Source organism: Mustela nigripes, chromosome 13 (assembly GCF_022355385.1).
Source record: "Mustela nigripes isolate SB6536 chromosome 13, MUSNIG.SB6536, whole genome shotgun sequence".
NCBI classification, from domain to species: domain Eukaryota; kingdom Metazoa; phylum Chordata; class Mammalia; order Carnivora; family Mustelidae; genus Mustela; species Mustela nigripes.
The window spans coordinates 137,101,517-137,116,604 of record NC_081569.1 but is presented as its reverse complement, the minus strand read 5'-3'; the positions used below and the strand labels follow the sequence as shown (position 1 = coordinate 137,116,604).

Below are 15,088 nucleotides of genomic sequence, written 5' to 3'. Positions count from 1 at the left end.
GCAGTTAGTCAGACAATCCTTTCGTTTGGGCTTGCTCACTGTAGGTCACATGCTACATGACCAGACATGTTTTGCCTTTCTTCTCACGTATGTACAAGACTCATGGTCAATGTGTAGTCTCCTCTGGCTTTGTTGATTGTTACTCACTTTCTAATAAATATGAGACTGAGGAGTTGTTCGGGGCGACAGTCTTTTCCACTGTCGTCCCCAGCTCCCATTCTCTTACAACTGACTCATTTGTGTCTCATTCTTCTCCCGTGAGCTGTCAAAAGGCGGCACGTGGGGGCACAGCAAAGGCAGTCCTGAGCTGGTGCAGCCACTCTGGGAAACAGTACGGAGGTTCCTCAAAAAGTTGAAAATAGAACTACCCTGGGATGTCTGGGTGGCTCAGTGAGTTAAGCTGCTGCCTTCAGCTCAGGTCATGATCCCAGGGTCCTGGGATTGAGTACCATATCGGGCTCCTTGCTCAGCAGGGAGCCTGCTTCTCTCTCCATCTCTGCCTGACTCTCTGCCTGCTTGTGTGCTCTCTCTCTCTCTCTACTTCTCTCTGACAAGTAAATAAATAAATAAATAAATAAAATCTTTAAAAAGAAAATAGGGTTACCCTATGACCCAGCAATCGCACTACTGGGTATTTAACCTAAATATACAAACGTAGTGATCTGAAGGGCAAGTGCACCCGAATGTTTACAGCAGCAATGTCCACAATAGCCAAACTATGGCAAGAACCTCGATGTCCATCATCAGATGAATGGATAAAGAAGATGTGGTATATATACACAATGGAATACTAGCAACCATCAAAGAAATGAAATCTTGCCATTTACAATGACGTGGATAGAACCAGAGAGTATTATGCTAAGAGAAATAGGTCAATCAGAGAAAGACCATTATCATATGATCTCTCTGATATGAGGCATTTGAGAGGCAGGGTGAGAGGTTGTGGGGGCTAGGGAGGGAAAAAAATGAAACAAGATGGGATCAGGAGGGAGACAAACCAGAAGAGACTCTTAATCTCAGAAACAAACTGAGCATTGCTAGGGGTGGGAGTGGAGGGAGGGGGTGCCTGGGTGATGGACACTGGAGAGGGTCTGTGCTATGATGAGTGCTGTGAATTGTGTAAGCCTGAGGATTCACAGACCTGTACCCCTGAAGCAAATAATACATTATATGTTAATTAAAAAAAAAGTACAAGTGGGGAAAATGAGATTCCTTTGGGGGCGTAGGGATGGAGTGGAATGGGAATGCAAGGAATCGTAGCTTTTTATTCTAAGCCTTACTGTGCTTTTTTTTTTTTTTTAAGATTTTATTTATTTATTTGACAGAGAGAGATCACAAGTAGGCAGAGAGGCAGGCAGAGAGAGAGAGGAGGAAGCAGACTCCCCGCTGAGCAGAAAGCCCGATGCGGGGCTCGATCCCAGGACCCTGGGATCAAGACCCGAGCTGAAGGCAGAGGCTTTCACCCACTGAGCCACCCAGGTGTCCCCTTACTGTGCTTTTTTTTTTTTTCCACTTTACTTTATTTTAAGATTTATTTATTTACTTCAGAGAGTGAGCCTCATGTGGGAGGGGCAGAGAGAGAGGGAGAGAGTCTGAAGTGACTCTGCCCTGTGCGTGGGCCCAATGCGGGGCTCAATCTCACAACCCTGAGATCACGACCTGAGCTGAAACAAAGACTCAGATGCCTAACCGACTGAGCCACCCAGATGCCCCAGCCCTACTGTGCTTTTTAATTTTCAAAACATGTCTGGGGGTAATTTCAGAAAAAAAAAATTTAAACACTGCAAGTATGCATTATATAGAAAAATCAATTTTCAACGCCTGACACGAAAGAAGACTCAACAAATGTTAGTTAGCTCCGATTGCACTGCAATCAAATAGAAGTGCAATTATTTTAGAAGGTGCCATTATACATCATCAGTAAATATTTGCAAAGGGGCAAAATGCAGAAAGTAGGCTTTTCAAAAGAGCTCTGCTTCAAAAGATGATACAATGTTCATGCTTTTGATTTGTTTCTCACTGAGTGAAATGGAGGCACAAAGTCAGAAAAAAGAAATCAAACATTGCAAGCTCCCGAGGAATCCCACACAACCACAGATAGTCCTTTTCCATTATTTCCCTGAGTATGGTACAGGCATTCCTGAAGCTGCATTACCTTATTTTTTAAAAAGATTTTATTTATTTATTCAACAGAGAGAGACAGAGCACAAGCAGAGGGAGCAGGAGGCAGAGGGAGAAGCAGACTCCTTGCTGAGCAGGGAGTCCAATGTAGGACTCAATCCCAGGACCCCAGGATCATGACCTGAGCTTAAGGCAGAGGCTTATTCAACTGAGTCACCAGGGTTCCCACTCCCTTTCTTTGAACTTAACCCAATATATCATTTTGATGTTGATCGTACTCAAGGGTTGGCAAATATTGCCTCATCTTATAAATAAATTTTTATTGGAGCCCAGCCCATCACTTACATATTGTCTATGGCTGTGTTCTCACCATAGCAGCAGAGTAGTTGGCTCCAACAGCCAAAAATACTTACTCTTTGGCCCTTCACAGAAAAAGTTTGCTGACCTCTGACCTAATCTGCCTGAAAATGAAAATACTGATGTGTATAAGATATTGAAATAGAAGGTGTGCTGTGTCTTTTGGCTGTCCTGCTAGTCTGGGGTGGTGATTTGAATACGCTGATATGTTTTCTCCTTTGCTCCCAACTTAATCAAGAGATGAATCATAACAGCACCACACTGTGAGACATCACCTTGTTCTCTAAGACCTGCGGTCCTTAGAGTTCATGACAGTTATGAAAGCATTGGAAAAACGCAAGCACTCTCCCTGAGGCCTCACTGACCCTTACTATCAGGGGACATTTATTAAATTAAATCAAATCCTCACAGAAATAAGTCCTCTCCTCTTAAAGGCACATCCCTCTCATGATGCCCTTCTTGCCAACGTGCCATTCTCTGTCCCGCGGTGAAGTCCCTCCCATATGCCTTGGCTCTCTCATAGGACTCCAGGGACCTCGCGGGTATAATCTTTGTCTCATTCATTTTTATATGTTCCCAATGCGCTCAACCCCACCTCCTTAAGCATGAATACAGGTTGAATCTTCAAAGTTACCGTTTCCTTTCTTTTCACGAGTAACAATAGTCTATTCTTCGGAAGCATGTGTTGTTTAATTCATTCAGAAACGGGGTCATTGAGTCTCAGGTGGCTCTAAGGTCACAGCAGTCCCCATAAGCAAACCAAAGCCTAGGTCTACAACTGCCGCAAGGTTAGGAAATCAAAACCTGAGGACGACCCATCATGACAGCTAACTAGGCTCTTCCAGGTCAGGCCATGCTTAAAATATAGCCAATCAAATCATTTGCTTGCTTTGCTCTGCCTTTGCCGGGTCAGTCTTTGCCCTGCCTCCTGTCCGTGCAGCGCTCCTAACCGCTTCCCACATGGCAAGCTCTCATGAATTGGTTTTTGCTCACATCAACTCTTGAAGGTTTTCCTATGCCCCAGCTTATCTTTAACACGACCCAAAGGCATCTTCATTAGCCTAACTTCATTTCATGTTTTAGGGAAGTTTCAGATCGGTTTTCCCATGGTTGTAATTTGCCTCGTGGTCATTAGACAGCTCTGAGGGTAAGGACATTGCATGAGAGTAGTTTCCCTGGAGAGAGAAGAGACTGGTTCACTGACCAGAGACTGCCCAGATGGCCTCCTCTGCTTGCTGTGCATTCTCGGAGATGTTATAAATAATGACGTCACACTCCAGGAGGCGCATGAGAAGGTCTTCTCGAGAGATGGTCTGAAAAAAGAGAATTGAGAGTCATTTGTTGAAAGGAGCTAACCTTCATTTCATATTTAGCCGGAATGACAATTTCCAAATTAGATATACTGCGGATGAAGTGTCCTACAGGAAACATTTGCAGGATGTCTATTTAAAATGAAATTTTGGCTCTCTTCTGTGTGTAGTTTCCAAGTAACAAATAAGTTTATGAAAAATAGCTGGGAACAGATGATTAAAAAATTGCATAATGATCTTAGGTACTATTTCTGCATGCTATTTACACCCCGATTCAGAAGGGAAGAATTACAACACACTGAAAGAAAATGTGTGAGGCATTTGAAATTAACTCCAACTCTTTGCGAGATTATTCAAGCCATTATATATCATAAGCTACTCACAAGTGTTGATGAGTGATTAATGCAGATTGTTTCAGAATCCTCAAGATGGAATTAATCGGTCCTCTTTGTAAATGTAAGGTGCCTTATTACAGCTGACAGTTGGGAATATTTTAAAAAATACAGAAACTTTTAATGGGTAAAAATATAAAATTCTTACATTAGACAAAGTAACTTTGGTGATCACCATATTTGAAATAGTTATTCCTTCCTGTGTGGATGTTGGTATGTTTCCTAGGAGTGCCCTACAGTGGGCGGGTATTATGATAACCATCAGAGGACCCTGCCTTTCCAAATCAGGATTTCCATTGGCTGTTAGTCCAGTTATCCTGAGAATCAGATACTCCCCACAGTTCCTTGACCACTTGCATTAAAGCAGAACATTTCAGACCAGACGTGACCTCTTACCACATAACTTGGTTAAAGAACAGAAGCAAAGTGAATGCCTTTCCAGAGAGAGAGAGGACCCGGACAGGGTTCATGCTCCCATTAAAACCCACAGCACAGCCAGCTAGTTTCCCCAGCCTGGTTCCCTAAGTCCCTTGGAGTCCCCCGGTACTCATTTCCGAGGGCTGCTATCACTTAGGGTCACACATTGAGTGGTTTAAACAACAGACATGCATGTCCCATAGTCTGGAGGCTATAAACATTGCTGTTTGTGACTGTGAGACTCCAGACTGTTGCCTCCTTCCTGCCAGCCTGAGAATGAAATCACCCTCAAGGGGAGGCAGAGCCCAGGAAGGGGCAGGAAAAGCAACAGCAGCCCCTGGATCACGCCAGCCCTGAAACTGCATCTTCTTTAAGAGACTGCCAGCCACATAAACTGAAGAATTTCCTTATTTATTAAGCCAGTTTGCGTTGCCGCATTTCCCTAGTGCTTACAGACCTGAACAGCCCAGACTGATGCAGAGAGCAGGGTTCTTAAAGAGTCTAAAAGACAGAGGGGTTTTGCAGAGGAGCATGGTAAATTTAATTTGGGGCATATTGATTCAGATGTGCCATCAGGGCTTTCTGGGGGCAGGGATGGTCATTATAGGGCAGTTGGATTTGGATGTCAACAGGGCTGGTGGCAGATGTGAAAGACATTGGTTCCTGTTGGGGAGCTGAAGCCACAGGCCTGGATGAGATTGAGGAAGGACATCCATTAGGAGAAAGGAGGGGGCTCTGGGGAAAACCGCATTTGACGGGAGCCTCAGATGCACAAGAGAAGCCAGGTTATGAAGGCTGAGGAAGGAGGAAGGAGACTGACTCCCAAGAAACCAGGAAGACAGGACTTTGGGAATTTCGAGCTCCCTGGTGACACTTGCCAGGCATTTCCTGTGATGTGGTGGGGGCACCTTCTGGCAGGTGGGACTCACAGGCCATGAATGCAGGAGTGAGGCTGGCGAATGTAGCAGTGGTGGCCTGGGGCTGGGGCCAGAGAAAGAGGACGGTAGCCAGCAGGGAGGCCACATGTGGTATTTTTGACTCTTGGAAAGATGGGAGCGTGAAGCACGTGGATAGGTGGAAAGAAAGAAGCCGGTGGTGAGCAAAGCCCCTGGAGAGTGTGAAAATGGGTAAGTGGTGGAGAAAGTTCCCTCAGAGGGCAGGAGGGGACTCATTCATTCATCTCACAAGTGTTTACTGAGGGCTACTTTCTGCCAGTCAATGTGCTTGGGGCCAAAGATGCACAAATGAGTAGGAGAAGTGAGGTGTCTGTTCTCAAGGGGGTGAGAGTCATAGTCTGGGCCACCCAGCAATGACAGACAATAACCATAAAGTGTGACAAGTGTGATGATGTAGGCAGGTAAAGATGCTATGGGAGTACAAGAAAAGAGCTCAGTATTGAAACAAGGAGTGTAGAAGTAGAAATCACTGAGAGCTTCCTGGAGGAGGTGGCATCCGGAGTCAAACCCTGATGGATAAATAGGACTGGGTGGGTTGGAAGAGGAAAGGCTGTTGCACGGTGCGGTGTCTTCAAAGCTGTAGGTAGGGCCTGAAGAGCGGCTGGCGCGGTGATGAGAGAGACACCCCTCTCAGAAGTACATAAATATCCAGGATGAGGGTTGAGTAGCATGGGTCACGGGGGAAGCAGTAAAACTGCTACAGAAATGTAAAGATGGGTGGAAATTCAGATGGACCCGCTAATGCTTTGGTAAGTCTTGACTTTAAACTGAACACGTTTTTCTCTTCTCCATTCTTGAAGCTTCCCCCTCCCCTTCACTTGTTTTTCTGTAGAATCCTGTCCCGGGAACTGGGTATTCATACTGACAACCCACTGACCTCAACTTACATTTAGTAACAAGACTCGGATGGCTGGCGCCAGTGTTGGTCAGGAGACCTCCTTGAAGGCGGGGGGAGCGAGGCTGCCAGCACTAACCAGATTCTTATTGAAACCATAGATCCTGTGCGGCTTCCAGTCGGCGACGAGAGAAGAATGAGGCACAAACAAGTCAGCGGCCAGAGATTGGGAGCAGGGGACAGCAGTCGGAAAGCACTGCGGCCACGAGCAACTCCACAGTCTCACTGTTATTAGATAGAAACAATAGCCAATAGAAGGATTGATGAAGGTCACACGTTAATCGCGTCTTGCAGACCAGCAAGAAGGAGGATCAAGTTCATAGTTAAACAAGCACATTCAAAGGACTCATCTAACTAACACCGGGAGCTTCTGGGAAGAGAAAGGAGCGACAACGGAACAGGGAAGCAGGTGGTTTTCCTTCCGCCCTGAGCTGACTGGGCGTTCCGGGCTGCCCGGCTTCTGTGAAGGGGCGGCATTCCGAGCCCGAGCGAGCCGGGCATCCCCAGCTGCCCAGCTTCACGGTCGTATATTGTCCTTCTCCCCAAAGACCTGTTGCCAGTATATGTATTTAAGGCCATATCTAAATGTGCTTGGTAACTAGTGAAATCCTCCGGGGGTTACAGTTTAAGTAACACATTGTTCCGAGGGGCAGCAGCAATCCTGTGTTTTCTTACAAAAGTGGGTCTACAGTATTCGTTTTCCCCCCAAGTTTTTATTTAAATTCCAGTTAGTTAGCATTCAGTGTCATATTAGCTTCAGGTATAGAATTTAGAATACAATATAGAATAGAATATAGAATTTATAAGAGATATATAGAATTTACAAGGTATAGAATTTATAAGGAATTTATAAGTATAGATATAGAATTTATAAGGTATAGAATTTAGAATAGAATATAGAATTTATAAGAATCACTTAAATAAAATACGCAGGGCTCATCCTAACACGTGTCCTGATACCCATCATCCATCTATCCCACCCCCCCATTTCCCATCTAGGAACCCTCATTTTGTTCTCTATTATTGAGAGTCTCTTATGGTTTGCTTTCCCACACTCTTTTTTTTTCCCTTGCTGTATGTTCATGTGTTTTGTTTCCTAAATCTGAACTATGTGTGAAATCGTTCAGTATTTAGTCTATGAATGTCTTATTTCACTTAGCATAGTATCGTGTAGTTCCATCCATGTTGTTGCAAATGGCAAGATGTCATTCTTTTTGATGGCACAGTAATATTTCATGTAGATACACCACATCTTCTTTACCCATTCGCCCATCGATGGACATGTGGGCTCTTTCCAGTTTGGCTATTGTAGACATTGCTGCTATGAACCCTGGGGTGCAGGTGCCCCTTTGAATCAGCATTTTTGGATCCTTTGGGTAAACACCGAGTAGTGCACTTCCTGGCTCGTAGGGTAACTTTTTGAGGAGCCTCCATACTGTTTTCCAGAGTGGTTGCACCAGCTTGCATTCCCACAATAGTAACAAGAGGGTTCCCCTTTCTCTGCATGTTTGCCAACATCTGTTGTTTCCTAACTTGTTAATTTTAGCCAGTCTGACACATGGGAAGTGAGACCTTATTGTGATTTTCATCGGAATGGCCCTGATGATGACTGATGCTCAGGATCTTTTCACATGTCCCTTAGCCATCTGTATGCTGTCTTCAGAAAAAGGTCTATTCATGTCTTCTGCCCATTTTCTAACTGGAAGGGTCTGAGTTGTGAAGGCATTAGCCTGCTTCAGCCTCCTTTGCCCGACAAAGTAATAAAATGATTGTTCCTCTTTATCCTCCAACTCCGTCTTCATGTTATACTTCAGCTCCAGAGCAGAGGAGGGTTCTTGACAAGAGCAGCACTGTTTCTCAGTAAGACAGTAACATACTGATGTGTTATTATGGAGTGGTTTATTACCAAAGGAGGTTTCTCTTCCACCCGCCATGGCCTGGGGTTGTGGGGTAATGTAGGGTTGAATGCATTATTTTTATTTTTATTTTTTTTTGAAGATTTTATTTATTTATTTGACAGACAGAGATCACAAGTAGGCAGAGAAGCAGGCAGAGAGAGAGAGAGGGGTAAGCAGGCTCCCCGCTGAGCAGAGAGCCCGATGCGGGGCTCGATCCCAGGACACTGAGATCATGACCTGAGCTGAAGGCAGAGGCTTAACCCACTGAGCCACCCAGGCACCCTTAGGGTTGGATGCATTTTAAACACAGTTTAGAAATTTTTTTTTTTTTTTTTAAGCTGGTGCCCAAGGGAGAAGGAGAGAGAGAATCTTAAGCAGGCTCTGCACACAGCATGGAGCCCAGTGAGGGGCTCGATCACACAATGCTGACTCATGACCCGAGCCGAAATCAAGAGTTGGATGCTTAACCGAGCCACCCAGGTGCCCCAAGGCTAGAAATTTTATAGTCTGAAAGTCTAGATTAGATCCACCCCTTCCAAGAATATCGAATTTAAATGCTTTGTTTGTAAAGGCACACATTTAAAGTGGAGACCATGGTTGTTCTCCATCAGAGGACAAAGGCCTACTTCCACCTGCCCCTCACTTTCTCCCACTCCCAAGTTTGCAGAAGAGAGAGGAAGCAAAGACTAAGAGTGTACCATGAAGGTGTGGGAGCTCGAGGTGGCTCTGCCCTTGGTTTACTCTTAGCAACAGCCACCTAGACTTACAGTGTATGTCTCCACGGCAAAGTCAGGCTGAACACTTTCGAGCTTGGAGAGTGTGCCCACAATCTGGAAGGTGCCTTCCTTAAGTTTGACTGATGAGGCTTCCGGCAGGGCTGACTTATTTTCTTCGTCTTCTTCCTCTTCTTCCGTAATTTCTTCAAGGGAAGCCCCAACGACGCAGTTAGACAGAAACTGCAAGAAAACATAAACGTACTAAGAAACAACAAAGAACAGTGTATAATGAGGGCTGTACACTGGTAGCTCGCTGAAGTTAACACTAACTGAGAGACACAGCAAAGTGCGTGCTCTCACAACATTCTATTTTATAGAGGAGGAACCCTGGCTCAGAGAGCTTAAAGCATGTAGCAAGGGTATTGCCCTGCTCTGGCAACAAGCAGGGAAGGGCTGCAGTCACCATGTTGGTCTTGCCTAATAGAAATGGAGTAATGTCATGCTATCCACTCTGGTGAATTAAACTGGCTAGTAGCCCCATGAACAGAAGTAAAAGGAAACCAGTGAAATGAATATAGTCATGTTTTATTTAACCCAACGGGTTAAAAATATTCCTAATTTCACAAGAAATCCATATAAAAATTACTAATAAGATCTTCTATCTTCCCTTTTACTTATACTCAGTCTCAGGGTCAAGAGATCCAGCCCTCCACCAGGCATGGAGCCTGCTTAAGATTCTCTCTCTCTTTCTCTCGCCCTCTGCCCCACTCTGCTCCCCTTGCTAGCTCATGCTCTCTCTCTCAAAAGACGAAAAAAATCAGGTTGGTGAACTTTTATTTCTTATCTTACAGAAGTTATCCTTCGGAGTCATTTATGCAATGTTAAAGAGTTTCATGGGGCGCCTGGGTGGCTCAGTGGTTAAGCCGCTGCCTTCGGCTTGGGTCATGATCCCAGGGTCCTGGGATCGAGCCCCGCATCGGGCTCTCTGCTCAGTGGGGAGCCTGCTTCCTCCTCTCTCTCTCTGCCTGCCTCTCTGCCTACTTGTGATCTCTGTCTGTCAAATAAATAAATAAAATCTTAAAAAAAAAGAGTTTCATATATATGTGTATGGTATATGTGTGTATACTTAATATAAATTATTTGCATGCAAGTAAGAATGATTTTATTGTAATTTACATGTTAAACGTATGTAAGCAATCATGACATTATCATATCATACCTTGGGAGGAAAACAAACAGAAAAAACCCAAACAAACTGGAAGTCCCACCTCATTTATTTTGGTAACAGTCATTTTACATAAGTAACCCAGGCTTGTCAGGTTCCACCACTTATGGGAATACATTTCTTCTAAGTATATCATATATATTTTCATGTTTCTCTCAGACATACATATTCCGGGGCACCTGGGTAGCTCAGTGGTTGAGCATTTGCCTTCAGCTTGGGTCATGATCCCAGATTCCTGGGATCAAGCCACGCAATGGGCTCCCTGCTCAGTGGAGAACCTGTTTCTCCCTCTGCCTGCCACTCTCCTCCTGCTTGTGCTCCCCCTGTCTGACAGATAAATAAATAAAATCTTTTTTAAAAGTTAAAAAATACACATTCCATTTTATTATCCCATTTCACAGTCGAGGACACTGATGCCCAGCTGTAAGGCGCTTGCCCAAGACTGCATGGGCAGGGAGGGGTGCAACTGTACCTTCTGATCCCCAAAACGGGACATGGACCATAACCCCCACCCTCCTACCTCCCAGGGACATGTTGGGGAGTGGGGGCAGGGGAGCAGCTGGCCTCACCCAGCTGGGCAGGAGCCTGAAGACTAGAGACCCAGCCGCCATCTCTTTTATATGCTTCATATTCCCACTCCTGCGTGGCTTGCTATGGAGAACAGAAATTCCCTAAAATTTCTGAACTGGAACCCTGGTCAGTCAAGGAATAACAGAAACATTCTGTTACCAATAAGCTTTTGGAAAAGATCTCTACAAACTAAAAGAAAGCTTTTGTTCTAAAAACATTGTGCTGTAAAAAAAAAAATATATATATAGCCAGAGTTCAAAAGGGGGTAAAGAAAAAGTTTAAATTCTCTTGCCTCCCACCGTCCTAATCTCAATCAGGTCACCTCCCTTTTAAAATAATCCAGAGGGGCACCTGGGTGGGTCAGGGGGTTAAGCCTCTGACTCTTGATTTCAGCTTAGGTCATGATCTCAGGGTGGTGAGATCGAGGCCCCCAAGGGGCTCTGTGATGTGTAGGGAGTCGGGCTTGTTCCTCTCCCTTACATTTCCCCACAGCACCCCCGGCCCTGTGTGTGATTCCCCTTCGTTAAATTTATGCAAAAAGTGGGTGGGGCACCAGAGAGCTGCTGAGCAGGGCCATCTTCAGACTTTCATGGGTCCTTTCCTCCAAGAAAAAAAATAAATACTAAAAATTCTATTTCATGACTGTATTGCCAGGAAGACCCACCGTCTTTGACTCTAAAATCTCATTTGTTTCCTTCTGATTATAAAAGAAATTAAGACACGTTTGTGGGCCGCCAAGTCTAAAGGGTCCTGGGCCCTGTGCCTGCTGTCCCGGTGTGATTCCCCGCACGCTCACCTCTCTGTCCTCTGACTCCCACTCAGAACGTCTGCCTTGGAGCTTGCCTTTGAATCAGCTCCTCCAGCTTGATGCTCATCCTGGGGTGTGAGGGTAAGGGCCAGAGAGAGGGAGAGAGCGACCAAGAATCTCAAGCAGACTCTCTTCTGAGCACAGAGCCCTACGTGGGGCTTGATCCCATGACCCTGAGCAGAAATCAAGAGTTGGAGGCTCAAACGACTGGACCACTCACGTGCCCCTACTCTGAGACATTTTCTGCATACAGATCATCTCTATCGATCTACCTACGTATCTTCTCTATATCTGTATCTTTTTGAAAGACATAAATCCCTTCATACTACATCTGTCTTTTTAAAGTTTTTTAAAAAAAATTTTACTTATTTGACAGAGAGAGATCACACATAGGCAGAGAGGCAGGCAGAGAGAGAAGGGGAAGCAGGCTTCCCAGTGAGCAGAGAGCCCGATGTGAGGTCCAATACCAGGAACCTGAGACCATGACCCGAGCCGAAGGCAGAGACAACCCACTGAGCCACCCAGGTGCCCCTAAAGCTTCCTTTCTTTAAATACACATATTTTGTTATTTATTTTTTGCCTATTGTACTCTTTTTTTTTTAAGATTTATTTATTTATTTGACAGAGAGAGACTACAAGTAGGCAGAGAGGCAGGCAGAGAGAGAGAGGAGGAAGCAGGCTCCCCGCTGAGCAGAGAGCCCGACGCGGGACTCGATCCCAGGACCCTGAGACCATGACCTGAGCCGAAGGCAGCGGCTTAACCCACTGAGCCACCCAGGCGCCCTGCCTATTGTACTCTTGTCCTTTCTCTGCCCCCTCCCTTGCTTTTCTAGTCCTGTGGGAGATGTATCATGTATTTTTAGTCTCTCGTAGTAGATACTTATCACATACAATGTACACACTGCTAAAAAATAAAACTGAACAGAGAACATTAGAAGATCTAATTGGCTTTATTAAGTGATTCATGAACTCAGCAGAAATTCCATCTTGCAAGCAGAGGGGAGCCCAGAGAAGCCGCACAGAAAGGAAGGTTTTTATGAGGAGGAGGGTGGGGTGAGGAGTTATTAGCAAAAAAAGATTGTTTTAGCAAGGTCACCTTCCCTTAGGGGAGTGGGGGGGGGTCGTTATGCAAATTACTTCATCTTCCTCTGGGGAATGGAGAGAGCCCTGTGACAGACAACCTCATCGATGCCCTGCAGAGAATTTTAGATGATTGTATAAAATTCCACTCCGGGAGAGACTGAAATTAAGTCCTGGTTTGCTGTCCTGGCAAATGACTCCTCCTTGAGCCTCCTAGCTTCCTTTCTCACAACACCATCACAAATATTACCATATATATTGTTGCATGCCATATATACAGTATTACTATTTTTATATATAAATAATCGAAATCTATATATTTTTAAAAGATTTTTACTTATTTGACAGAAATCACAAGGAGGCAGAGAGGCAGGCAGAGAGAGGTGGAAGCAGGCCCCCTGCTGACCAGAAAGTCCGATGTGGAGTTTCATCCCAGGACCCTGGAGAACGACCTGAGCCGAAGGCAGAGGCTTTAACCCACTGAGCCACCCAGGTGCCCCTAAATCTATATATCTTTTGACTGATCTTTAGATGGTACTGGATGGAGTAGTGGCCCCCTACTCCCCATCCCCATTTGGAAATAGGGTCTTCGCAGCTGGAATCAAATTAAAATGAGGTCATACTGGATTAGAATGGGCTCTAATCCAAAGGTCAGTGTCCTAAAAACAGGGAAATTCGGACACAGAGAGAATTGCGGGAAACACCATGGGAAGACAGAGGCAGAGATTGGAGTGATGAGTCTACAAGCCAAAGGATGCAAGAATTGCTGACAAGTGCCAAAAACTACGAGACAGAGAGAGAGAGAGAGAGAGAGAGAGAGAGAGAGAGGTGTGCAGCAGAAATCTTCCTCGCAGCTTTTAAAAGGAACCAGCCTTGCCAACACTTTGATTTTGGGCTTCTGGCCTCCAGAATCAAGACAGAATACACCCCGTTGTTTTAAGCCATGAAGCTTGTGGTACGTTGTTGACCGCAGCCCTAGGAAACCAGTAGAGATGGTATGCGCTGCAGCCACATCCTATTCTCGGTAGCATGTGTTGTCTGCAAATGGGATCCTTAGCCCCCCCAAGTCTGCCCAGGGTGAGGACACACGTCTGTGCTGCTCCAGAGGGGAGCACGGAGATGAACGAGTCCCGGCTAGGGAGATGATAAAATTATGGCTTCCTTTGGACTACTGCGTATTTTCCGACGAACGGACTCAGGACCCGCTTTCGGAACATCCTCGTTCCCCGGGGCTAACGACGGGGGGTGGGGGAGTTCGGTGGGACTCAGGGCCCCACACAGTGCCTGGCACATAAACAAAACGTGCCTCAAACGACCCTCCACACGCACGTGGAAGGGACGGAAGAACGAACATGCTGAGCCTCGCTTTCCTTTCGTGGTTGGGGAGGACGCCGCGCCCGACCGGCGAGCGCCGAACACCTGGGCTTCCAGGGGCGCCCCGCGTGCGGACTGCGCCCAGGACGAGGGACCCTCCTTCAGGGGAGGCCCTGCAGCGCCCCGCGGCGCAGACCCTCGCTGGGTTCGGGGGCTCGGGCACCCCGGGGCGGGGGCCTGGCAGCTGGGGACTGGGGCTCTCTGTACTCCGACCCGCCGCCGCTCACCTTCCCGATGTTCCCGCTGCTGTAGGAATCCAGCAGGTTTATAAACACCCTCTGGATCCGGCTAACTTTCTCCGTGGCTGCAGCAGTACCCTCTTCCTCAGCCATGGTGGGAGCCGCCCTGGTTGCTAAGGAGAAAGCGTCCCTCTGGTTGCCAAGGAGGTGGGGCGGGGGCTGGCCCTCCGGGGGCGGGGCCTACGACGCGGGGCGGGGCGTTCCGCGGCGGGGGCGGGGCTCGGCCGGGGCAGGGGCGGGGCGTTCCCTGGGCGGGGGCGGGGCTCACCCGGGCCTTGGGGCAGCGGTGTCTCCCCAGCAGGGAGCTTTCTGGCTCCACGCGTGGTACTCTCCGGCCGGGGCAGTCCGCTTTCGGAGCCTCCCCGGCCCGGACGCCGGGGCCACGTGACCGCTGCTCCCTGTCATCTCTTTCATTCCGAAACTGGAAACGCGCCCCAGGGTTCACGAGACCCGGGGGACTGAAAAGAACTGCTGCACCGGGAAAGCCCGAAGCCCATTCCCTTGTGGGATGGTCCGCCCGGGGGGACGTGACAGTCCTGCTGCGCCGAGAGCAGCTGCCGCCGTGGAGTTCTGGGTCCCGGACGCCGGAACGACAGCGTGCGTGGCCCGCACGGTGCAGCCAGTCGCTGCTCGGTCTGTGGGGCTCGGCGGGCTCGGGGGCTGTTAGGAGCCGCTGGGGAGAGACCCCTGGGGGTGGGCGGCGGTGGTGGCCGGTGGAGGCCTCCGTGCT

General features: G+C 47.2%; 1 protein-coding gene across 1 annotated transcript in view; it reads right to left on the bottom strand.

The window, feature by feature from the left end:
- AK7 (adenylate kinase 7) overlaps positions 1–14,502 on the bottom strand; it is a 78,280-nt gene extending 63,778 nt beyond the window's left edge. Inside the window, exons 1-3 of the mRNA XM_059373927.1 lie at positions 14,347–14,502; positions 9,114–9,302; positions 3,683–3,791 (exon numbers count right to left, since the gene is read on the bottom strand). Of these exons, the coding sequence (XP_059229910.1) occupies positions 3,683–3,791; positions 9,114–9,302; positions 14,347–14,451 (403 nt within the window). The 5' untranslated portion in view covers positions 14,452–14,502. The remainder of the gene's footprint in view (positions 1–3,682; positions 3,792–9,113; positions 9,303–14,346) is intronic.
- Positions 14,503–15,088: the final 586 nt, after the last annotated feature.